Source organism: Podarcis bocagei (assembly GCF_964188305.1).
Source record: "Podarcis bocagei genome assembly, chromosome: 15".
NCBI lineage: Eukaryota > Metazoa > Chordata > Lepidosauria > Squamata > Lacertidae > Podarcis > Podarcis bocagei.
Window position 1 is genome coordinate 2552670 of NC_138141.1, and position 24356 is coordinate 2577025.

The following is a 24356-nucleotide window of genomic DNA, read 5'->3' on the forward strand; positions in this document are numbered from 1 at the left end:
GACAGTATTCAATGGGCTGTTGGTCTGACTTGGTATAAGACAGCTTTCTAGGTTCCTATGACTTCAGTCATGGGACAGTTCTTGTCTCCCAGGCTTTGTGGGGCCACGCCACCAGTTTAAGAACACAGTTGGGAGCAGGCTTTGGCTTTGGCTTCAGATTGAAGCTAGACATTAGCCTTGGCTCAGGAGTATGTACTTCATCCAAATTAGGAGTTGTTGCACCCAGTGCTTACTGAAATGTGTATGCTCCTAAACAGGAAGAGGAAACTGTGCAGTCCTCTGAACAAGGCTTCAAGCAGGAGTCCAGCGAACAGGAGGTAGACTCAGCTGAACCTGTCCCTGAGCCAGCTCTTGAGACCTCAGCACCTGAGCCAGAGATTCCAACTCCTCCCCTGGAGCCTACCATTGTTGCTCACCTGCAGCCGGCACTGCAGGGTGGCCAGCCCAGCTGCACCAACATCTCCCTTTGCACCCTGCTGGAGTACAGGCGGCAGCGGGAGAAGCTCTCCTTTGAGGTAGGCTTCATTTTCTTTGGGATCTGGCTTCTACAGGGAGACTCTTCTTCTGGCTTCTCTTGACACCTCCTCTTTCTAGCTGAAATTTGAGATTTGCCTTTTGGGGCGCATATCTCAGGCAAGCTACCACACTTATGTTCCTATCAGCTCAGTAGCCTTTTATGGTGTTTGAAGTTCATGGAAACTAGTAGAAGTTACTGAGGAAGCTCTGGTGTGACCATGAATGTCTGCTACTTCCTCTGCTCCAGCCACCTGCTTGCATAAGGGGTGCATGGGAGGAGAGGATGCTAGAAGAAGAGTAGAACATTTGCTTTGCATGCAGAAGGTCCCAGTTTCAATCCTCGGCCTCTCCACATAGGACTAGAAATGCCCCCATGTCCTCTCTGAAGAGTCACTGCCAGTCAGTGTAGGCAGTACTGCAGCAGATGGACCAGAGGTCTGACTCTGTAAAGAGCAGCTTCCTATTTCCCTCGCAGACAGCAGTGTTGTGATCAGTAGGGCCTTAAGAAGGTGTATTTCTAGAGGGTGGTGGTGGATGAGCCTTTGCAGTTGGAGCGAGGGGAGAAGAATGTGAAGGAGGCTTGGTGCAGATAGGTCTAACGTAGAGTGAATTGCAGTTTATACGAGCATAAGATTGCCTTATGAAGTTTTTCATACCTGGTATGTTCAGCTTTGAGATTTTTGCTTGCATGCAAGTGTCTACCCACTTCTGTGGCTGATGTAGGCATCAAGATCTTTCCTTGTTTCTTGCTCACTGCTTTCTCTTTCTCTCTCTCTCTCTTTCCACCCCTGAGGTGGCAGTGGTGGCAGAGTTCTTCCAGGAGATGCTGCAACGGGATTTTGGTTATAAGCTCTACAAGGCATTACTGGCCCTACCAGAGAAGGAGTCAGTGGAGGCAAAGAACCCCGAGCAGGAGAAAGCAGCCGAATCAGAGAAGGAGGGAGAGAATGAGCTGAGAGAAGAGCCTCAGGAGAATATTGGGGTAGTGGAAGCCCTGGAAAATAGCCAGAAGGATGCTCAGGTGAGGTGACGTGCCTCTCTGGCCCGTTAGTACAGTGGTACCTTGGTTTGCAACAGCTTTGGATTACAACTGTTTTGGATTACAAACACGTCAAACCCGGAAGTGCGTGTCCCTTTTTTGGATTATAACCCATTTTGGGGGGATTACAACCCATTTTTTTGGAGGCCCCATTGGCAAAAGCGCGCCTTGGGTTACAACCTGGTTTGGTTTACAACTGGACCTCTGGAACGGATTATGGTTGTAAACCCAAGGTACCACTGTATAGCAAAGTGGCCTCAGTTGCTTAGGTGATGCAGGTATGTCTCGCCTTCCTCATACTGGGTCTAAGAGCACCTGGTGGCTTTTGAAAGCATCCATGGAAGGATTGGAGTACTGGACTGCAAATTTCCAGCTGTTGTGGCTGTGCTTGATAGTGTGTGGGCAATGCCTGCTGACATCTCAGAAGCCAGAGTGGGTGGCTAGCTTACATTCGCAGTGATCATGGACAGTAACTGTGTTTCTGCTTTTGGGGACTTCTCAGTACTAGCCAAAACCAAACCGATAATGCAGAAACAAGAGATTATGTATATGTACTCAAATTTTCATAATTCGTACAAACTGCAGAATTTGGAAGAGTTCTGTTTATGTGTTTTTCATTCCTGTAGAAGGAGGAGGCTGGGGATACCGAGAAGAAGCCTCCAGGTCAAGATGGGGCCAGTTCAGCCAAGGAGGAGGTCAGTGGGAATGTCAAAGTGGAATCGAAGGATTCTAGAGATGAGCTGTGTCAGCTGAGCCTAGAGGATGACTTGCTGCTGCTGAGAGAGGAGGAGGAGGAGGAGGATGATTTTGGTAGGTACTCTGGGAAATGCAGAAATCCTACAGTGCAGTGTTAAGATATGGCTGCTCTCATTGAAAAGTGTATGTGAAGGTTGGGATAGCCATGATGCTGCCTGCAGACAGCTGCACCTATCAGTGTGTTTAATTGCAAGGAAAATGTAAGTTGAAAGGAGCCTTTCCATAGGTTTTCCTTATGCCTAGTAGGGCAAGAGTAGGATCCTTGGGTTCCTTTCTCTGGTCTGTTGTTCATTTCACACAAGCCAGTGGTATCTGCTCAGTGAGATTGTACTTTGGAAGACGCTGGTATTCACTCAAGTCTCTCTTGGTAAGCACTGAGCAGAGGTCAGCATCTGAAGCCAGTCATGCTGCATTCTCCACAGGTGTCAAGTTAGAAGATGCTGAAGTGAGATCAGTTGCATCCAACCAATCAGAGATGGAGTTCTCCTCCCTTCATGATGTGGTCAGTGACAAATCCCCTCCTTCTCAAAGTCTGCTTTGAACTCTTTAGGCCAGTAGCCCTGGGAATTGTGGCTGGGGCTTGGGTTGTAGAAAAGGATGCTGATTTCTCAGTATCAGAATTCCCATCTGGGTATCTTCTGGGTTTTTAAGCATTATGTAAAAGCTGTCCCTTTCGCCTTGATGTCTTTCTTCATACCTATGTGAATTAGAAAAGTGTTGCTAGTAAAAGGAAAAGTGGAGTTCCTAAGAATTCCAGCAGCTGCTATTTTTTTATAAGCTCTGTATCCCATGGTTTGTGACAAGACTTATCCATGTGGATTTTTCTTCCTCAAAATCCTAGAATTTGCTGTCTCATATTTATTTTCCATAGCAAGAAAATAAATATGAGAGCAGTTTTTTGTTTTGCCCGAGATGCCTGTTTGTAATATTACCAGTTCTAGATTAGCCTGTGCTGCCCCCAAGGCTTCTCAACACCTAATGCCGTTTCAATATCGTTCTGGTCCAGTTTTAACTAGGCTTGTCTCTGATACCCAGTGGGCTCCTGGGTGCAGTGGTGGTACTCCAGGATAGGAGCTGATCTCAGAAATCTGACCGTTCCTAGTTGCTGAGACTAAATCTCACCAACATGTTCAGAGTCAGCTGTGGATATGCAGTAGATATGCAGTCTTTGGCTCGGGGAGGCTTAGTCCCTAACAGTTCACTGTTGAAATCTAGCCTATAGTGAAAGCGCAGGGAATGGTCTCTGTAGTAGAAGGGAAGTGACACCTTGACAGTTTGAACAGCCTTTTACTTTTTCTTACACCACCCTTCCCCAGCCCAGAGAGCTGGACCCAAGTGCTGTGTTGCCACTGGATGCCCTCCTTGCCTTCATTTACTTTGACTTGAATTTCTGCGGCTACCTGCACAGGAGGGATATGGAAAAGGTGCTTCTCACCTTGGGGCTGCATCTCTGCAAAGAGCAGGTGAGTGCCAATCTGATTTCTCCCCTGCTTTTGCTGGAGGTTTGAATGACTTGAGACCTTCTTGATTAGCGCTGAGGGTACTAGGATCTGTTTGCGGCCTTTTCCAGTGCCATTCATGGAGGGGGGGTGTCTCATCTGGTGGCAGGTGAAGCGCCTGGTGAACAGGGTGGTGACGCAGTTCGTGTGCCGTTACCGCAGCCTACGCTACAGCCGGCAGGAAGGGACTGAGCCAGGCCCTGAGGAGGAGCCATTAGGTAGGTACTCAGTGTGGGGTTGGAAGGGGCTGTTCAGTTGCATAGAGCTTCATGGGTAGAAGGATCCCTTTATTTTTCCTTCTGAGCTAGAACTCTTCAACAGTTTCGGCTTAGCTCTTACACATGATCAGTGGTTTCTGGTCCTATTTACTGACCACCCAGTTATGCCTAGTTCTGCTAGGGAGCACTCCCAATATTCTTCTGCCCTGTCCCGATTCCTGAATGCATGGGGCAGTGTACATGTTGCCCAGCCTGCCACTAGTGACTCTGCAGTGATGCAAGGAAGGGAAAAGTTACTTCTGTAGAATCTCTTTCAACCCATCTTTAAAGGGTGTGCTCAGCTTTGGGATGGTGGCAATTGTGTGTGATTGGAGGAAGCAGAGAACAGAGCTTTCTAACCCACAATGGGAGGAGCTGGAAACTGTAGCACAAAAGTAATCTGAATGGGGTTTTTTTCCTGCCCTTGGTTCCCATTCCCTGTCTCTGGATGCTCCGTTTCAAAACCAAGCAGAGTAAATGTTGCCTTGTTCTTACAGGGAACCTCAATCTACTGTGCTCATCCATCTCTGTGCCTGAGGTGCCTACCAAGTATTCTCCAGAGTCTCAGTCCGGCAACCTGGTTTCATACAATGGGGCTGTCCTTAATGTAGGGAAACTGCTGGAAAAGGCAGAACAGACAGAAAACAGCCGACTCTATCTAGAGAACAAAATCCACACGTTGGAGCTCAAATTGGGTGAGCCACACATGGTTAGGATCGGCTCATCTTGTGAAGGATTGGAGTGGGGATCCTGTGGTCCATGGGTCTCATTAGGCCTGCCAGGCTCTCCATTTGGTCCCAGGACCATTTTGGTCAAGCCATGTCCACGCAGGTGATACCAGCTGCAGGGCAGGTAAAGACTTGCCTCAGCCCAAAAGGTTTGCAAGACCCAATTATCAGCTGTCAGGTTTTGAAAACTGTTCCACAAAACTCATGGGCAAAATAAGTGACTTGACATTGCTATGCTAGGAGATTGACAATTGGATGTCGCCACAAGGGATAATATATGGCATCCTGTCTAGATCCAGTTCCCCACCCCTGCTGTACCGTATCCCCAAGAAGCTGCACCAAGCCAGAATTCAAGGGAAAGCACCTGCCTTGCTTTAGCCTCTCAACAACACGGAGCAGTTCATTGGGCACACTCATACAAAGCACTTACACCTGATGAATGACAGGGCTCTTTTGATCAGAATATATTAGGCAAATGAAACCCAACAAGAATTGGATGCAGGAGTGCAGTTGGCACCTAATGCAACAAAGCATTGAGTGGTGGAACCATTGTTGACAGAACCTTTGGGGTTGGTGGGGCTGCAGTGATTCTAGGCTAATGCTGCTTGCCTGTTTTTGGCTACTCATACCTGCTTGACTTTCCAAGAATTTGAGCTGGAGGCAGAGAGTGGGCTAGCTGGAGTTTCTAAGTGGAGTTGGGTCCATATACTTAAAGGCCTAATTTGGATGACATAGTAAACCAGTTATGGTCTACTGTGAATGCACTAATTTATGCCACTTTGCTCATCCTCATGAGCACGTAAGAGAAACCACAATCTGTAGCCAAGGTTGGTTCAGAGTGGAACCACCACAATCCCATTCAGACATGATTGGCCAGGGATTGTGGTTTGCTGCTCTTGCTTGCACTAGGGAACAGAGCAGAAGCCACCTCTGTGTTCCCATGGAACAATGTCTGGTTTCCTGGGCATGTGTTGCCAGGGCCCTTCCCCCAATTTATATACCACGGCCATATATAAATATCTCCTCCAGCTTCCCTTTTTGAGATACTTTGAATTTCTGCCTTCACTCTTGTCACCTGCTGTGTGAGTTCAGAACAATGGCTTTTGTTCCTAGTGTTGGGAGATAGCACTGCTCTGATCTCAGTCCATTGTGTTACTTCCTGGAATCTGATTCTACCCTCTGTGCTGTGCTTACAGAAGAGACCCAGGTTCGCTTCTCTACAACAGAGGCTTCCAACAAGGCCCTGACGTTGGAGGTTCAAGAGCTGCAGAAGCGCCTCACTGAGATGGAGGAGCAGTGCAAGGGGAACGAGAGACAAAAATCCAGTTTCCAGAGGCTGCTGCTGGAGAATAAGAAGCGCCTGATTCCACTGCAGCTGGAAATCCAGAAGATAATTGAGAAGGTAATCTGGAACCTGCGGAATATTTTAGGACAGAGCCTATCTGGTGTCAGAAGTTTTCAAGTTGTTGTCCCTGCATGCTGCTCCACAAACAGTGGATTCTGGTGGCAATTGGCTTGGTAAACTTATAAATGTTCATTTGTGTGAGATGCTGAACAGGCAACTCTGGACTGCCATGCCATGGCCCTGCAACTCTTCTACTTTGTCCTTATGGCAAAGATGGAGGGACTGTGGAGACTCAGGAATCAGTCTCATTCCTGGCAGTGACTTTTGTCTCAAGAACGCACTGTCAAATCTCTGCTCTTTGATTCTATACATATTTACTTGGAAGTAAGTTCCACTAACTTATGCACGGGGCTTACTCCCTGGTATGTGTGCTTAGGTCTGCAGACAGTGTAAAGTGCATGACTTAATACAAATTGGATCTACTTTCCCTCAAACCTGAAGCTGGTGTCAGGAGGACTTCTGTCTTACTCAGTCTTTGCCTCTGGACAAATACAGAAGCCAGTTTATTTCTACCTGCGGATTCGGTCTAGGAATGGAGAGGCAAACCGAGACCCAAGTCTTCTAGTCATTCCATGTCGCTGCTCCAGGTCTGGGGACAGATGTTGCTGGACTCCCAACTCCCATCAGCCCCAGAAAGTATGAAAATAGTTGGGGGTTGTGAGAGTTGTCCAGAAACATCTGGAGGGTCATGGATTCTCCAGACCTGCTTAGCTCCTAATTGCCCGTTATTTCCATATCCTTACCCAAAACACTGGGAGATGTTCATTTTAAGTTGTTAAAAAAGGCACTACATCTTGAAAATGGGTGGCTTGGATCCCTTTTCCAAGAATATGATCACTTTCTATGGGCTAGGAGTTTTTGAAAGAGGGAACATTCAAATGTGTGTTTCCCACTCCCAACTGTTTTGTTGTTGTTTATATGAGGCAATCTAGGAAGGCTATACTGTATGCCTTCTCCATATGTTTAGATCAGCTATAAGCCATTTGCAGAAGTGTCTCTGGCAAATCTACTGTACACGTAAGCACATGGCATCCCCCAAAGCATCCTGGAAACTGTAGTTCAATGTGCTGGGAATTGTAGTGGTGAGGGATGAATTAGTTTCCAGCATACTGTGGCGAGGCCGGGGTGGCATGTCACCTCTGAGACATGTATCATTGTATGAGAATTTTTCAATTTTTAAAAAAGGGAGGGGGGAATAAAAAGGCACCCAACAATGTGTCAGTGTTATCGTCCTGGAAATCTGTTCAAAGTCTCTGCAACTTACCTAAAAGTTTTTCTTTATGTGCTGTTTTGTTTGATTTTTGTTGATAAATCGTCTTAAGACTGGGGAAGGGAACGAGAATGAAATAAATTGAATGTTTGCTTTTCTTACTATTGTGCGTCTTTTGTCTTTTGTCTCTTTCAGACCAATAATTGCCTAGAAAAGAAGGAACCAACACCCACAGCCGTTTCCAGCAACTGACACTCCCTGGAGAAGCAGCTTGGCAGGGAAGATCTGTACCTTGGTTTGATATTTTTGGGCTGAGGGTTAGCAGTCTGGGTAAGCCTTTGAAACCTTCAACCCTTTCACTGCCATGTGAGAGGCTGGAGCTGGAGTTCCTCCTTCGCCCACTCCGCCACCTCTGGCTTGTGTGTGTTGGCAGAAAGGCCACCTAGCCTAAACATGGCTGGGAATCACAGTTCCTATGCTGGAGCCACCATTATTGTTTAAAGGAGGAGTACCCATTAAGTAGGAGTTTTGATGGTCTATTGTGTGAAGTGGAGAAGCTACCATGCAGGTATTCACAAGCTGTCTGCCAGTAGCAAGTACTAGAAGGGATTTTTTAAAGCCCAGTTTGGTAACAGACAACAGGTGCCGACTGCACCAAAGGACAGGGCATGGCTGGCCTCTTTGTGCTGCATGGAGAATTTTGTTCTCTTCTCCTCAAGCCCTCTCTCCCTCCCTGCCCCACAGCTTTTGCTCAAGAAGGTGGCATTCTGCCTGCCTCTTGATTAAAAGGTGGTCTGAGAAGGCTGCAAAAGAAATAGCAGGACTTTAAACATCAGATGAAGCCAACACAGTGGTTCCTGGCTTATATCCTCAACAGATTATGCATTCAGTGCTGCAGGCTAGTTTGTGACTGTTGCAGTTTTGTGGGTTAGACTTTGGACCCTCATACATTCAGTGCTGCGTGCTGGCCATTCTAAGGAAAACAATGCCATCTGGTTCCCTCTCTGGCAGTTTTGAGTCACTCACTTGCAAGATGTAGCTTTAAAGGCTTAGCAATCTGCTGTGTTTTCGCCAGTCTTCAAATGTAAGCAAAGTTATCGGCCACCAGGTATGGTCTTAGGTGGTAGGGTGGCTGCAGTGTATTTAACTTCCATTTTGGGGAAGTAGCAATGGCGGGATGGCTGTGGTAGGTAGCCCATTGGGTCTCTGTGGTAGCCTTTAGCAGAGTAGCGGCAGGCCAGGTGGGTGGGGGACTGTCCAAAGCCGGGGTGAGCCCTCTTCTGCAGTCACTGTTGGTTGCATCTGCTCTGGCCACCTGTTTCCCCATCCTCAGGTGGTCTGTCTCTTCTGGATGTGTTGCTTTTAGTCTGTAAATGTGGTAACAACTTGTATTTAACTGGCCAGGTTCCCTTTTATAAAAGTCTTTTCCTCAGTTAGAAGGCTGTGCTGCCCTTTTTTGCTTTTGAGTGAAATCTGCCTGTCTTAATTAGAGAGACACATGCAGCCGACATACAGTGATCATTCAGATGCTGCTTAATGAAACAGTTAGCCAATGACTTTATACAGAAGTAGGCCCGCAAATAGCAGCTTACATGGCACAGCAACCCATCTCCCACTGACTGAAATAAAGCAAAACTTGAAATAAAGCAAAAGGCAATGTGGTGCATTCCTGCACTCTGTTCCATGCCTCATACTTGTTATCTCCAGAGGTAGGGGCATTATTTAATGCAATGATGATCCCTCACGTGGTAGGGAGAAGCTGCTTTGGGGAAAGTATTTCTGGCTGAGAGGCATTGTCAAGGAGTGAGCCTAATTTCACAATGGCTTTTAAGACTGGTTCGTTGGGTTTTAAAATTGTTGGCATTATGCTATAACCAGTATGCTAAACAGGTACCGAGAGGGAAGGAGTACCGAGTTTTTAAAATAATCTATATAGTTCATAAAATATAGACAATCTCACACAGCTGCCTCCTCTTAAACTCATCAAAACTCAGCTCAGCTCCTCTGTTCCCTTAGCAGCTAGTTCTAGCTGCTGCTGCTGCCGCCGCCTCATGTATTCAACTCTGTTCTCATGCAACAGGTCCATGCTGCTTTAGACTGGCCTTTTCAGGCAGTAGAGGGCAGCAGTGTGTGTATATCAGTGGTTGCACAGAGAAGGAAGATGGAAAAATAGCTAAGGACAGATTTTTCCCCCTTTTCCTTTTGCAAAAACAAAATTAGATTCATTGGTAACATAAGAACTTAAGAGTAACCTACCACCATACATTTTATTTAATTGTAAAAGAGTGGGAAATATTGAGCAGCACAGATGCTCTCCTTGTTGTAAAGTGGGGAGAAGATCAAGGAAGGGAACCTCTCTTCCATAGCAGCTTCCCCTAAGAAAATGGCGCCACACGTGGTGCTCTCTCCTTAGCTTAATCCCATCTCCAATACTCAATGTGCAGGCAATCTTACCGATTGCATGTAGTTAACAGAGGCACAGGAAAACAGGTTACAAACCTGTAACTGATATTCAAGTGGTTATTTATACAACTGCACGTAGAGGTTCTACAGCTCCACAGGGCTGACCATATAATTATATATGGGCTGCACTGAGACCACCATTATAAATGCTGGCTGTCTTCCTCTGGGCTCAGAAAAATTAAACCACATACAGGTGAGAGGAGGGATGATAATGCTGCAACTCAGTATAAAAATTTGTTTTGACAGTATTCTACTGCACAAAGGCATACAAACTCAACAGTGCCACTGCTAGTTGTGATAAGATGTCTCTTAAGGGCACAGAGGTGAAATCCTATGTTAAATCTGGTCAACTATGGCGATTCAGGGTCTCACATAACTATGATAAAAAGCATCCAGGCAAACACATTTTTGAATATGCTGTGAAAGAAAGCCAACATCAGTGAAAAGCTTGCAATTGACAGTAGTGTTTTAAGGCAATGATTGGTTATTGCCCAGGATCAAGAAGAGTCAGGAGGGAACCCACAGGAGCTGCAGCTCCAGGTGCATATGCCATGTCAATCTGGACGAGCATATATACAATGGGTTAAAATCCAGAGAAGACCAGGTTCCTAGAGAAGGAGGAGCAAGGAGCAATCTCCATTTCCCCCACGTGGCAGCAACAGCAGTGAGCCTGGAGCGTCCAAGTTGCAGGTCAGTCATCGGCCACAATGGAAAGGGCTCTCAGTTCATTCAGCTTGGCTTCGTTCTCCTTCTGCCTCTGCTCATCCGTCAGGCCGGGCTCATCAATCTGTTCTGTCAAGTCACCAAAGATTTTGTACATTTCAGTGTAGTACACAACCTGGAGGGGGTGGGGAGGGAAGAGTCCCATTAGAAGCAGATCTCCTCAACAGAAGAAAATCTAAACAGGCTTTTCCTGTGATCTATAACCACCACACATCCTCAGCATTCCCAAGAAAATACAGATGAAGTGTTTTAGTGCTTGCAGTGACTGAACTATTTTTAAAATGCCAGTTTCTGAGCCAGCAATGTTGCGTGGTTGTCTGCTGGTTACTGCAAGGGCTGTCACCTGGTTAAAAAAATTATGATTGAGTGATTGACTGCATGATTTTTAGTTGAGTGATTAAATCTGTATAAATTTGCATGTAAAAAGCCAAAATTAAAGGCTTTGTGCGCAGTATCTTACAGGCACCCTCCTTTCTCACACTGAAGGACATGCCATTTGAAATAGCACTTGCTATCTGCAGTTTTTTATAAATCTTTTTATTTTTAAAAAAACCTCACAAGAGCACAGTTTAAGTCAGTTAATTATTGGTTAGATTAAGTAACCAAGCTTGCAATTCACATGGTGGGACTTCCTTTTGAGTAAATGGAGTATGGCTGTAAACATGAGCTAGCAGGGCAGCAGTTGAAGAAGGAGCAAAAAAGGTTTTCTTGTTTGTGTGTGTTTCTTTGTGGCTGATTAGCTGTTCTCCCTGTGCAAAGGACAGAGGGGGCAGGGTTGATCCCCTGTTGAGGCAGGGGATTAGCTGTGGGAGGAGCTTATCAGAGCTTGCAGGGCAGCGGTGCGCGCCTAGCCGCGCGCGCAGTTTGACCCATCTTTTAGATTTAGGGGAGCTAGTCTCAAACGTTTGTTGGGGGAGACCTAGGTTTTTTTCTTGTGGGGGGGTTATTTGTCCTGTCTTCACGCTTTTTATGATGGAGGACCGCTGTAGCCACCCCCAACAACACGTTCTCAAGATGGAGGGGGAGGGAACAGCTGCAGTCGCCTGCGGTTCCTGCGCAATGTTTGCCATCTTGCCAAAGGTTGCAGGCAGCTTTACCTGCAGCAATTGCATGTTGATTGCCCTCTTAAAAGACAAAGTCCAGCAACTGGAGGAACGTGTAGCTACGCTCCAAAGAATTAGAGAGCTGGAGCTCTTCTTGGAAGCAACAGAGCACACCATCTCCACCAAGGAGGAGACAGGGGACTCCCCTGAGAAGGAGGCTAGTTCACCAACACAGGAGCCAGATATATGGAGAAACGTGACTCAAAGAAGTAGGAGGCCCAGGGTTCGCTCTGATTGTTTAGAAATACACAGTCGCTTTGAGGTCCTCTCCCCTAGCGTGGAAGACGAAGAGCAGACTCCATTTGAGGATCTCTCCCTCATTACAGTCAATTAGGTATATGAAGACGAGCAGCAAAGTCAGTCCTCAGGGAATGTGCAGGTGACCTTGGAACGGACAGCTTACGGAAGAACCCCGACCAAACCCAAGAGGAGGCGTGTAGTGGTGATAGGGGATTCCCTACTGAGGGGAGCAGAAGCAGTGATCTGTGGGCCTGACAAGATGTCTCGGGAGGTGTGCTGTCTCCCCGGGGCTAAGATCCAAGATGTAACTGAACGACTGCAAGGAATCATAAAACCCACTGACAAATACCCCTTCCTCTTGGTTCATGTGGGAACCAATGACACTGCAAGCAATAGCCTCCAGAAGATCAAAAGAGACTACGAGGCTCTCGGCAGGAAATTGAAGCAACTAAATGCACAAATTGTCATCTCGTCTGTCCTCCCAGTTGAACGACGTGGCCCAGGGAGAGAGGGAAAAATAGTGGAAGTGAACAGCTGGCTTCGCAAATGGTGTAAACAGGAACGGTTTGGATTCTTAGATCACGGACTGCAGTTTCTTGAAGATGGACTTCTGGCAAGCGATGGGCTGCACCTCACAACGGTTGGGAGAAATGTTTTTGCCAAAAATCTCAGAAACCTCATCAGGAGGGCTTTAAACTGACTAATGTGGGGGAAGGAGACAGTGCTCCTGAAGGTAGGAGTCTATCAATTGATGAAGATGATCATCCAAATGTCATAGACCAATTGGAGTTCATGATGGCTGGGAGTTTGTTAAGAGGGAGATAGTAAAAGCACAACTTCAGGCAATACCAATGAGATGGAAACATGGAAGGTGCCTAAAGAAGCCAGTCTCTTAAATTGATGGCTGATTTTAAGGTGACACAAGCATCTCTTACACCACAGGAAGTAGGTTTGCCTTAGAAATAGGTTTTTCTCGTACAAATTTATACAGATTATCAATTAAGCAATCAATATGATTATTTTAAAAATAGGTGTGATTCCTTGAGATATGGAGGAGTAGGCACATAAAGTGAGAGGAAGCATCACAGCCCAGCATCTCTAGGTACAACTCAGCTGGAATGATGGAGATGCAGAGACAGGTTTGCAAGTTTCAAAGCAGCTGTGAGAAAACTATCTGGGACACAAGTCATAAGAGTGTATTACTGTATATTTAAAAAGCTAGAAAAACGTTTAGTCTTGTTCTGCTTCCTCCTCCTGCTTGATCCTGCTGGCGATGCTTTTATCTCCACCTCTGAAGGGGATCCGTTTGCTCAGTCGTGATTAGGCAGTGACAAACCCCTCTTCCTACACAGCCGTCTGGAGCCTTGCAGAGGAGGTAGCAGGAGTGAGTCATGAACTCTGACCTTTCCAGCAGTTGGGGGGAGAATGGTGTTTCCTGCTCTCCTCCTGTAAGGTTACATACACCAAACTGCTTTTAAAGCCATAGAGCCGAGAAGGAGACACGCCAGTAGGCCCAGCTTAACCCTTTCCTTGGCAGCCAAGCATTGGCAGGATTTTCACAGATGCCAGCTAATCCTCCGAACACCTCCGCAAAGTGGCTATTCTTATCCCCATGTCCTAGACAGGTGTCCAAGGGGTCAGGTGCCTTCCCTTCAAGATCAGCGCAGGGATCTACAGCTGGAGGATGCTAAACACCATTTGTCTTCTGCCGAGCCCACTAGACAACACTGCCTGCTGTTGCTGCTACTGCCCCTTTTATGCATTATCACCATAGCAACAGAAGCTGATGGAGTAAGCTTTGCAAAGACTCTCAGAATCCCAGCTTTTCCATCGTTACTCCCTGTGCCCTACAATTATTATGCAGCGATACAGGCAGCACACTGCATGGTTGTTCCCATCTGGAAGTTTCCATGGAGGAGATTTTTTTTTTAAAGGGAAAAAAATCATTTTATCAGCTCAATATCTGACAAATAATGTGGCTTAAGTGTTCATTTTTGCAAGATGACGTCTGCCAAGGCGCCCCTCCAGACAAGTGGCACTACGTAACCACAACTAGGAACCTTGTTTTAAATCCCAGCTTCGCTAGCAGGAGAGTTTTGCCTCCTTTTATGCCTGTGCTCACTACTAAATCCCTTGGTCTAGAAACTGCCCTCAAATCACTGAGCAGCCCTCTTTGCAGGGAATCTTGGGTTTTCACCACTGCCGTGGTCAGTGCCTTGGTGGGAGGCCGGCTGAGAGACCCAGGAACCCCACTTTTGAGTCCCATGAAAGAAGGTGTAAGACATAATAATAATAATAATAATAATAATAATAATAATAATAATAATAATGCTGTAGCCATACGAGAAGGGAAAAAAATGCTAAGTAATTCTGCTCTTACCTTTTCAGTTCCAAGCTGGACAGGAAGAACAGTAAGTGTTGGTAATAAGAAGAGCAGAACTAGGAAGGTCATGCTCAATTCATTATTAAAATTCTATGGTCATGGGCGGAGTGGGGTCTTGTGGTAACGCTGATCACAACACTGGTAGGTAGAATTCTAAGCTCTGGGCAGATGAATGTGGTGCAATCCTTTCAGTATCCTAAAAGCCTGCATATGGGTTCTGAGAATGTTGCTCTGCAAAGGATCCCAACCAATAACTTCACCTGTCTCTAACCAAGGAGGTCTTGTGGTTCCTATGGAAAAGAACTAGAAGGTAGAATAAAAGTAGCAGTGGCCCTAACCCAAGAAACCTGTCCTCAGCTACAATGTGCGGCAGGAATGATGCAAAGCCTGCTTGCCAACCAACCCATAGGTCTCCCGTTAGACTGGTTTCTCTGCTAAGCTGCCGCTGCTCCTAACCACATGGCTCTCATCAGTGTAAGAGCAAATGTTTTGGGTACAGATATATACACCATCTCCATAGAGACAGCCTCCCCCCCTCACCATCACAGTGAATCTGCTTTTTATTTTGAGGGGGAGGTGGCTGCTACTCCTCGGGAACACCTAAATCTCAACGAATTCTCAAAGGCCCCACCCCTGTTCCTCAGCCTCATCTATTAGCAGCTGGAGTGGGGACACCATCAGGGGACAGAAGTCCTGCGCTATAGCGCTGCTCTCCCTTCTCATCACCAGGTAACAGAACTGCACTTTCTGGTGATTCAGCAGGACTGCTGGTTTACACAATGACTAATGAAGTGAAATCGGCAAGAGCAGAACAACCAAAATAGGAAGAGCCAAACCACTAGGGGCTGAGTGGGCTAATCACATGCTGTGGAATTAAACTACTTGGCTCCAGGAAACACTCCTTGTACCATATTAATCAACATCAGTGCCCCTTTCCCTCACCTCTTCAAGAGCCCCTCTGCTGAACAGGACATAAGCAGCCTGTTGTCTGAGCCACGGCCTTTGGGATAATGCACTTAATTGGGTGGCTGCACACAAAGGCCCCAGCATGGAGTCTCTACATGCACAGATGCCTAGGAGCACTCCTCTCCCGACACACAGAACTTTTTGTATGACTAGTAACTATAAACCTTCGTAAACCACAAACTGTAAGCACCATCTGTCTCCATGTAACAGGGGGAGCAGCATAAGAAATGAAAACCCCATCGCTCCCCAGTCATTTACCGGTATATGCGTGCAAAGAAGCAACGCACCACAAGATACATGAAAATCACCTGCATCCCCACCTGGCTCTCCCACTCGATGCAGCAAAAGTTACTTGACACATTGTCACTGGGCCCCAGCAAACAGCTAACAATGAGTGCAAAGGTACACAAAACCTTTCACACTCTTCGTTAGGTCTCTGAAAAGTAGATTGTCCCAACTTGTGCAAGAGTAAGTGCTTTCCAGCTGTGCAAAGCCACCATTGGCTAAAATTCACAGATTGACTTGCCTATGATGCTGCAGCCATCTGCATGAACAGATCTGTAGCAGCCAGAACTTGAAGAAAAGTATTAGAGAGGTTAGAGGGGAAGTGGTTCAAATGCAACCTCATTCTATGGTTGCTGTGGGACACGGGATGCTTTTTCAGGCCACTGAGCAGCCTGTACCTCTGTCAGGCTCCACAGAGAGGTGCCCCCGCTCTGCAGAAGCATGGCTGTGGGGGCAGTGTGAAGCCACCCTTCCCTGACCAAGAATAATCACAGGAGAGCCAACAGGTGCCCCTTCTCTCTCATAAGGGCAGACGCAAAGGCCCAGGGCAGGCACTCTTAAACTTTTTGGGAAGATGTGCGGTCTCAAGCCTGCCTTCAGTGGATGAGGAACAACTGAACTGGCAGAATAAACACTGTGTATCTGAAGAAGTGTGCATGCACACGAAAGCTCATACCAAGAACTAACTTAGTTGGTCTTTAAGGTGCTACTGGAAGGAATTTTTTTATTTTGACTATGGCAAACCAACATGGCTACCTATCTGTAACTGAACTGGCAGAGGCAGAGAATGGGCCTGGGCATCCGACAGGCTTAAGGGAGGCCCAAACACCAACTATGCTGACTGAGCATGGAACCCAGGTGTAGCCGTCTCAGGATGCCACCTCCACCAGCAGATTTTGGAGGCCATTATAAAGATGGCAAAATGAGAGGCAAGTCATTTCAATGAGGCTTGCACTGGAACATTTCCCAGTAGACCTATTAATTGAAATGAAGAGGAGAGGAGGCAGGAAGAAAATGGAGTAGGCCTTTTCTGTGGCCATGGAAACTTCCTTCCCATCCCAGGGAAGCTCAATGGATTCCTACTCTAATGCGTTTTTGGCACCAGGTGAAGAGACTCTCATCTTCCTGGACTTTTTACCATCTAAAGGACATTTTCTCCTGGGATTTTTACTACTGCTTTCACCCTGCTGGTTTGTACTTCTATTGCATTTTAACTTTTGTAGACCACCCCGTTATTTGCTGAAGGCCAGTATAAAAAAATCTGATAAACAGAGCATTTAAAATAATAATTTTTGGACATTGCTTCTTCAAAAACCATAAATTCCAGGAATTACACTTCTTGTTTGGAGGTGGGTACTTGATTTTTGTTATTAAAAACTTCATACAAATGAGCCATTGTTCTTTCTCAGAATCCTTATTTGTGCCCATTTGCTACAGCATTCCTCTTAATGAGCACAAGGATACTATGTGCAGCAGACTCCTTTTACCACAGTGGCAGAACTCTACACAGGCTGGAAGGTGGCCAGGTTTTTACCACTAAGCAAGTAGAAAGCAAGGAAAAATAGTAGCTCCCTGTGACTTTGAGCCTCAAACCCCGGATAGTTTTGCAGCTATGAGAAAGAGAATTTCACAGCAGTAACTACCCCCAAAACAGTGTAGTCACTTCCTCAAGGGGGAGGGAACCGTCATGATTAGCCGCATTGAACAAGTAAATCCACTTGAGGGCGCCAGACTCCATATATTATGCATTTGCTAATGACTTAAGAAGGGACAGAATTACAGAAAACTTCAAACCTCCACCAAGATTTCAAAAAGAAACAAAACAGCCAAACACCCCCCCCCCCTCAGCCTTCAAATCCACTATGGGAATCCCATGTTCCTGGATAAGGCTCATTTGCAACTGGATCTCCCACTGAAGTCCAATAGTTAAAGAGTTGCTTTTGGTCAGGCAGGTATTCTGCAACTTCGGAAAATCCTGAATTTTGTGTATGAAGTCAGCATGAATTCTGGGCCAACCCTCCCCCCGCCCCCCAAAAACCCTTCTATGCAAATAAAACACTATATTAATAAAACCAAAGTGTGCCGATTAATACCAAATCATGCAAATGTTATGCTTCTTTCTAATTGTGTATATTTTGAACAAAATTTAAATCTTTTAAAACAGCAAGCGTTTAGAAAATATGTAAAATTATGGGGGGTCTGGATATCAAAGCAAAGCTTGCACTTAGCAATAAAGGCCACAAATGTGCTAATTATATACACCACAGATTTTACTCAGAATAAATTATGCAAATTTGAATATTTTGTAGATCTCTTCTGAATCTGCTTGCTTCCATTCAGAACTCATTGTTTGAGCTTTTACAGAATTTGGAATCTCGAATTTTTAATTTACAATGAGGAATGCCTGTGGGAAGAAAAATGGTGAAGTAAAAAATAGAAATAAACTAGAGGGCAAGATGACCGTGCCCTCATGACTCAGATTGTCTTCAATTTTTTTTGAAGACAGATACCTATGTAAAGGTAAAGGGACCCCTGACCATTAGGTCCAGTCGCGGACGACTCTGGGGTTGCGGCACTCATCTCGCTTTACTGGCCGAGGGAGCTGGCGTGCACCTTCCGGGTCATGTGGCCAGCATGACTAAGCCGCTTCTGGCGAACCAGAGCAGCACATGGAAACGCCGTTTACCTTCCCGCCGGAGTGGTACCTATTTATCTACTTGCACTCTGTCGTGCTTTCGAACTGCTAGGTTGGCAGGAGCTGGGACCGAGCAACGGGAGCTCGCCCCGTCGTGGGGATTCAAACCGCCAACTTTCTGATCGACAAGCCCTAGGCTCTGTGGTTTAGACCACAGTGCTACCTGCATCCCTTACTCGGCTACGAGTGATCGCCAAAGAAGAAGGAGGGTACTAGTATTCAAATAAAATGTCATACTAATTGAAACAGCTGAAACATCCCACTTTTCAAGTTACATAGGATTATTTGGCATCTTTGTTCTTGGTGAGTTGTTCTATGTTAGTGGAAAGCTTCCTCTCCTCTCGTACACATGAGGACAAGGCAGTATGCTAGCACTGCGTAGATAAGAAAGATGCTTCTTTTGCCCACACTAATTGTAGTCACAAATGAAACTGATTCCCTAGCTAGAGCTTCGGAAAACTGACTTGATGCACCTGCTGGGTACATACGTGTGTGTACATGCAACATGTGCATGTACTCACGCAACCCTTCCAGCAACAGATGTCTTAAACACTGAGAAATTATTTAAAACCAGAAACCGATAAGAACAAGAAGAGAAGGAAGTGTTCTTCGCAAGCCTTCATCAACAAGCGAGCACAAACTCTCCCCCTTTCATCTTTGTGTAGGAACTTCAAAGCCTATGACTGGGGAAAAGTTTGTGGGTGGGCAGAAGTATTTATCATTAGAACATTACCCTCAACATTCACCAGACAAGGGGGCAGAGGCGGATGCTGCATCAGCCCTTGGCATCAGGCAGGGGGGGTGACCCAAGAGCAAGTGGGTTTCCCCTCAATTCTTTGCAAAGCTGTGACAGATGAACTGGCATCTATTTGCTGCATTTCCCCCCTCTCTAAGAGTGAAGCTGTGTTGGGGGGGTGTAGGGTATTTGTTGTTGTTTCATACTATGGCAGCCTTTTCGCACAATATGTGACTAAGGTTGCTTACAAGGGAGTCAAGCCCTTCTGCTAAGCTATGTTCTAACGCTGCAAGCAAGAGCCTCAGGTTCACACACCACTTTCCCCTCCTCCTCCTCTGGCCTTTGTCTCTGGTCTTATCTCACTTCTGAACCTAGACTAACTGCAGTTAAACTTAAGGATGTTTTGGAGAACAAACCATCTACAATCACGGCACACTTTCTTAAAACAGTTAATGGTTTGGAGAAAACAAACCATTGTGTGTGTGCATTTGAAAAATAATTATTAGATTTATATCCCCCTCTTAAGGAGCTCAAGGTGACAAAGATGGTTCTTCGCACCCCATTTTCTCTTCATAACAAATTTGTAAGTTAAGCTGAGAGAGTGTCTGTGGCTGAAGGAATCTGAACCTCGATCTCTCTGGTCCGAGTCTGACATTCTCATCACTAGACCACAATGGCTCCTGAAAATGGAATAAAAAATTTCTTATCTCATCTTTGTGGCTGGAGGTTCTCTCAGGCTCACTGCCATAGCGCAAAATGTTCCTTGGCATGTCCAACACTCCATGTAGATTTCTTTCAGGGCTCTGTTACCTCTGAGGTGGGATTTCTGCTATAAATACAATCTTCACCACAACAGGCATTTACGCAACATGAAGTGGGAAGGAATTGAGAGAAGAGTAACACAGGAAGACTCATCGCTTTGCTTACTACACGATTAAATCCATACATGTGCAACTGCAGCTGCTGTGAAAAGGGAGTTTACACCGTTTTCTCTTGCCAGCTGGGAGTGCCGCATGAAAAGGCAGTTAAATAGCACAGCCTCAAAGTCCTAAGTTACTTTCCACAATTCTTGGGACCTGGAACAATTCCTGGGAACAGATGAGCCAGTAAACCTGTTGCGCAATAATGATAAATAATTACAAAACCATATATGGAAAACAAAATCAAGACCACACCACTGAACAGAGGAGCCTCCGACCACAACACTCTTGGGTTGTTGCTAACGCATCTTTGTTGCTAATAACTAAAACAGAGAAATTGGGGGGTGGCATGGGAGGGACCCCCTGGGCAGGCATCCCTGGACAACAATGAGCCTGTTACTCATCAGCTCCCACTTCTGTTTGCTTGGCTGTTGTATCCAATGCATAAAGGGGTTCAGATGTGCATGGGAACACAGGAGTTACAGCACCGGTCCATTGTCTACACGGCTTGGCAGTGGCTTTCAGAGTTCCAGGCAGGGGACAGTTCCTGCCCTACCCACCTTCTGCATGGAAAGCAGATGCTCTACCCCAGAGCTGCAGTCTCTCCCCTGATGATCCTCCTGCTGGCCATAAATTAAACTATACTTTGTCTAGTACCTCTTCTAAGTGCTCAGAATGCATTCTTAGGTTATCTCAACCACCCCTTCATCAGCTCTCTAAGGCAGGCCAGTAGAGGGAGGGGGAGAGCAGGGCTCAGGGAAGAAAAGCTGCTTGCCTAAAGCCACCCAGTCAACTCCTGGTCCCGCTGCCATTTCTGACAGACTTCCTGCTAATGCTCTTCAATGCTACACTACACTGAACTCAGGAAAGGGCCAAGGAACCCTCTACAACTGTAGTTAAAATATTACAAAACCTTACATAAAGAACTGCCCTTATTTATTTCCCTTTTTAAACAGGTTCTGATTCAATGTTTTTAGCAGCAAGCTATAAAAAAATTGCCCAGTAGCACCTTAGAGACCAACTAAGTTTGTTCTTGGTATAAGCTTTCGTGTGCATGCACACTTCTTCAGATATGCACATGAAAGCTTATACCAAGAACAAACTTAGTTGGTCTCTAAGGTGCTACTGGACAATTTTATTTTTTTATATACTTCGACTGTGTCAGACCAACACGGCTACCTACCTGAATTCAGCAGCAAGCTGACATTCAGAAAACCTAAAGAGGTCAAGCTCTTCCTGGTATGGAGGTTTGTTAGTCTGATGGTCTAAAAATGTGCCTTGAGTCTTATTATCAGAACACTAGGAAGGACTCTCTTTTAAAAATCTGTACACTTGAACAGCTCCCTGAAAGAAGAGGGTCGCATTCTCAGTCTGTTCATCTTTTTCTCTCACACACATATACTTCTGCTCACAATGAGAAAAATAGTTTCCTTCGGGGCTTTTTTTTCTAGAAGAAGAGGTGCCAGAATATGTTGACCATATTTAAGGTGGAGCATCCACCCAAAGTTGTTGAGGCTTTCAGGGCCATTAGCCTCCAAGAGCGGAAACATTGACAAAGGCGCCAATCAAACAGGCAGGAAAACCCCCGGCCTAAACCACTGATAACGGATGGCATTAAAAGCACCCACCGCTTCTGGTTTCATTCAGAAAATGAAAACATCTGTCAGCCACACATAAGCCTCTTCCAAAGGGCTGCAGCACAGCAAGATATTTTGACTCTCAAAAAGGTACACGAAGAGAAGAGAACAGAAATAGATATTCCACTGAGTAATACAACACCGTAGAAAATCAAATAAACTTAATGAGGCATGGGTGGAAAGGGAGAGATCCTGAAAAGAAGACGGGCTGGATGAATGAGCGGTCTGGGGGTGGCGCTCAGTCCATTTACAACTTGCATGCTTTCAGCCTGAGTTCATTCCTGCTCTGATCTTAAAGGCCGAGGGACGGTCTGACGGGTGGGTTCCGGCTGCAGGCTAGGAAATAGAGGTCATGCACACAGTTCTTTATTTAAGCAGACCCCAACAAGGCAATGGGGTCTATTGATTACAGCCCCGAGTTAGGACTCCTCAGAGGTCTAAATCTAAAACCTGGCTCAGCTAACTTTCTTTAGAGAAGCTGCTTCTCCTTTCAGCTTGTGCCTTGTACACAAATGGTCCAGAAATCTGCCCAGGCACAACACACAGAATCTGGTGACAAACTCATAACCCCTTTTAGGCTGCAACCCTACATGCACTTACATGAGAGGAAGTCTCTTTGAACACAGTGGGGCTTACTTCTGTGTAGACATGCATAGGATTGCACTGGCAATCAAGAGGGAAACATTAGCATTCAAATTCCCAATCACTATCAGCTGCAGTGTGTAGGTGTGTCGCATGAATGCTCCCTGCGCTCCTCCCAGGGCTGGAAAGGAGTTAGTTTAACCTTCAGTTTGCCAGTAAAACTGTGTCAGAATATGATGCATGTCTAAAACGTGTGTCACCAACATGAAAAGTTTCAAAAGCTCTGCTCTAGATATACCTTGACTATGAAGAAGTGCTTATTACCATGTGATGCTTCTTCCTAAATTTAGTGAAACATCCATGTTTTTATTCTTATAGCTAGGTGGGTATTAATTCTGTATTCTTACAACTCTGGAGTTCAATTTCAGAGAAAACTGGAAAAACACACACAGACAAAGTGCTGGGGGTCAAAGTGACCCTGTGAAAGTGCTGCTTAAATTATTTAGTTTTTCTTCATGACCACAGAGACTTAGCTCAGAACCTGTTCTTTTCATTACTTGTGAGAAAGGAGCATAGAAGGTAAAACACAGCATATTGGATCTTCCCACAATAGACAAATGACTCTGTTTCCTTAACAAACTGTAATGGGGGTCAACAGTCCCTCTCAGGTTTACAAAACCCCTTGACAAGCCTGAATTTTAAAACATGCCCCTCCCCGCCCCCAGTTAAAACCTTTTTTGTAATCTACCAAAATTGTTCCCCCGCCCATCATGGCTAGCATTTCACACAATGCTTACTAATTCTGCTTTGGGGGTCATTGTGACCCCAACTGCATCTGCAAATGTTTGCAAGCTACCTGCACCCGTACCTAAGCAGGAGGCAACTCTCAAAAGCTGACCGCTTTTCTCCGTTCACAAAAGACCTCTACAATAACTGTTGTTGAGGGTTGCTCTTAGGCATCAATATACCATTCATCATCCATTGCTCACAATGTAGGCTAGACAGTGGTTGAGAAAACAAGCACCACATCTACCGTACACATCTATCCCATATATGACAACTAAAAACTGCCCCCCCCCCCCGTATGCTACCAGGCCACTAATCTAGAAGTGCCAACAGTGCTGTTTTGGGTTTTTAAGAAGGTTTGAGATGTCTAAGCAATGTAACAAAGCAAGGAAGAAGAGGAGTTTGGATTTGATATCCCGCTTTATCACTACCCGAAGGAGTCTCAAAGCGGCTAACATTCTCCTTTCCCTTCCTCCCCCACAACAAACACTCTGTGAGGTGAGTGGGGCTGAGAGGCTTCAGAGAAGTGTGACTGGCCCAGGGTCACCCAGCAGCTGCATGTGGAGGAGTGGGGAAGCGAACCTGGTTCCGCAGATTACGAGTCCACTGCTCTTAACCACTACACCACCCTGGCTCCCTAGGAAGGGCAATGATTCTCCAGTGCATAATTGTGCGGCAATCTCAGGATAAAATGAAAGATGGCGTGGACACGCATCACCAGATGATCATCTCACACACACTTCAACCCTATTTGAAACCACAGTAAACAGAATGCCCCCAATATATGTCTCTTCCTAATAGACCTGTGCCTGGAGTTGATCAAATCATGGGCTGAGTCTACATTCTAGCTTGCTCTTGTAAGGTTGTCATTGGAGGTCCTTGCCTGTGGACGTCAAATGACTGGCTACCAGGGAGAGAGCCAGTCCCAATGGAGTTCTGCCTGGTATCATTGCTGTTACTTTCTATTTAGCCTTTGAATGGGTTGAGCTAATGTGATTTTTTTGTGTTTCACCATGTAGCTTGCCAAATTGCCTTTCTTGTTGCTAAATTATTTAATATGCTGCTTTTAAGTTAAACTGTTTTTGAAAAATTCTGCATTCTTTTTCTCTGCCATTGCTTTGTATTCTTATTAAGTTTTGATTATTTTTATGGCATTTTGTTATGCCACCTTGAATGCAAATTGGAAGAGAATACACAGATTTTTTAAACAAAACAAATATCAATGTCCATATGATACAGTGGTGCCCCGCAAGACGAATGCCTCGCAAGACGGAAAACTCGCTAGACGAAAGAGTTTTCCGTTTTGGAGGTGCTTCGCAAAACAAATTTCCTATGGGCTTGCTTCGCAAGACGACAATGTCTTGCGAGTTCCTGCTGGTTTTTTTCCCTTTCCCCCCCTTTTTTCTAAGCCGCTAATCTGCTAATCC

The 24356-nt window shown here is 45.7% G+C and overlaps 2 protein-coding genes across 6 annotated transcripts in view; one reads left to right on the forward strand and one right to left on the reverse strand.

Annotated features, from left to right (window-relative positions):
• The window catches only part of CCAR2 (cell cycle and apoptosis regulator 2), a 31015-nt gene extending 22166 nt beyond the window's left edge, over positions 1-8849 (forward strand). The window contains exons 13-21 of the mRNA XM_081171477.1: positions 258-515; positions 1310-1537; positions 2182-2365; positions 2734-2813; positions 3628-3774; positions 3920-4028; positions 4565-4762; positions 5992-6197; positions 7606-8849. Coding sequence (XP_081027603.1) covers positions 258-515; positions 1310-1537; positions 2182-2365; positions 2734-2813; positions 3628-3774; positions 3920-4028; positions 4565-4762; positions 5992-6197; positions 7606-7662 — 1467 coding nt within the window. The 3' untranslated portion in view covers positions 7663-8849. The remainder of the gene's footprint in view (positions 1-257; positions 516-1309; positions 1538-2181; positions 2366-2733; positions 2814-3627; positions 3775-3919; positions 4029-4564; positions 4763-5991; positions 6198-7605) is intronic.
• An 802-nt stretch (positions 8850-9651) lies between these two features.
• The window catches only part of BIN3 (bridging integrator 3), a 148147-nt gene continuing 133442 nt past the window's right edge, over positions 9652-24356 (reverse strand). For all 5 annotated transcript variants that reach the window (XM_081171465.1, XM_081171468.1, XM_081171469.1 and 2 more), the window contains one exon: positions 9652-10711. In XM_081171465.1, coding sequence (XP_081027591.1) covers positions 10565-10711 — 147 coding nt within the window. In that variant the 3' untranslated portion in view covers positions 9652-10564. The remainder of the gene's footprint in view (positions 10712-24356) is intronic.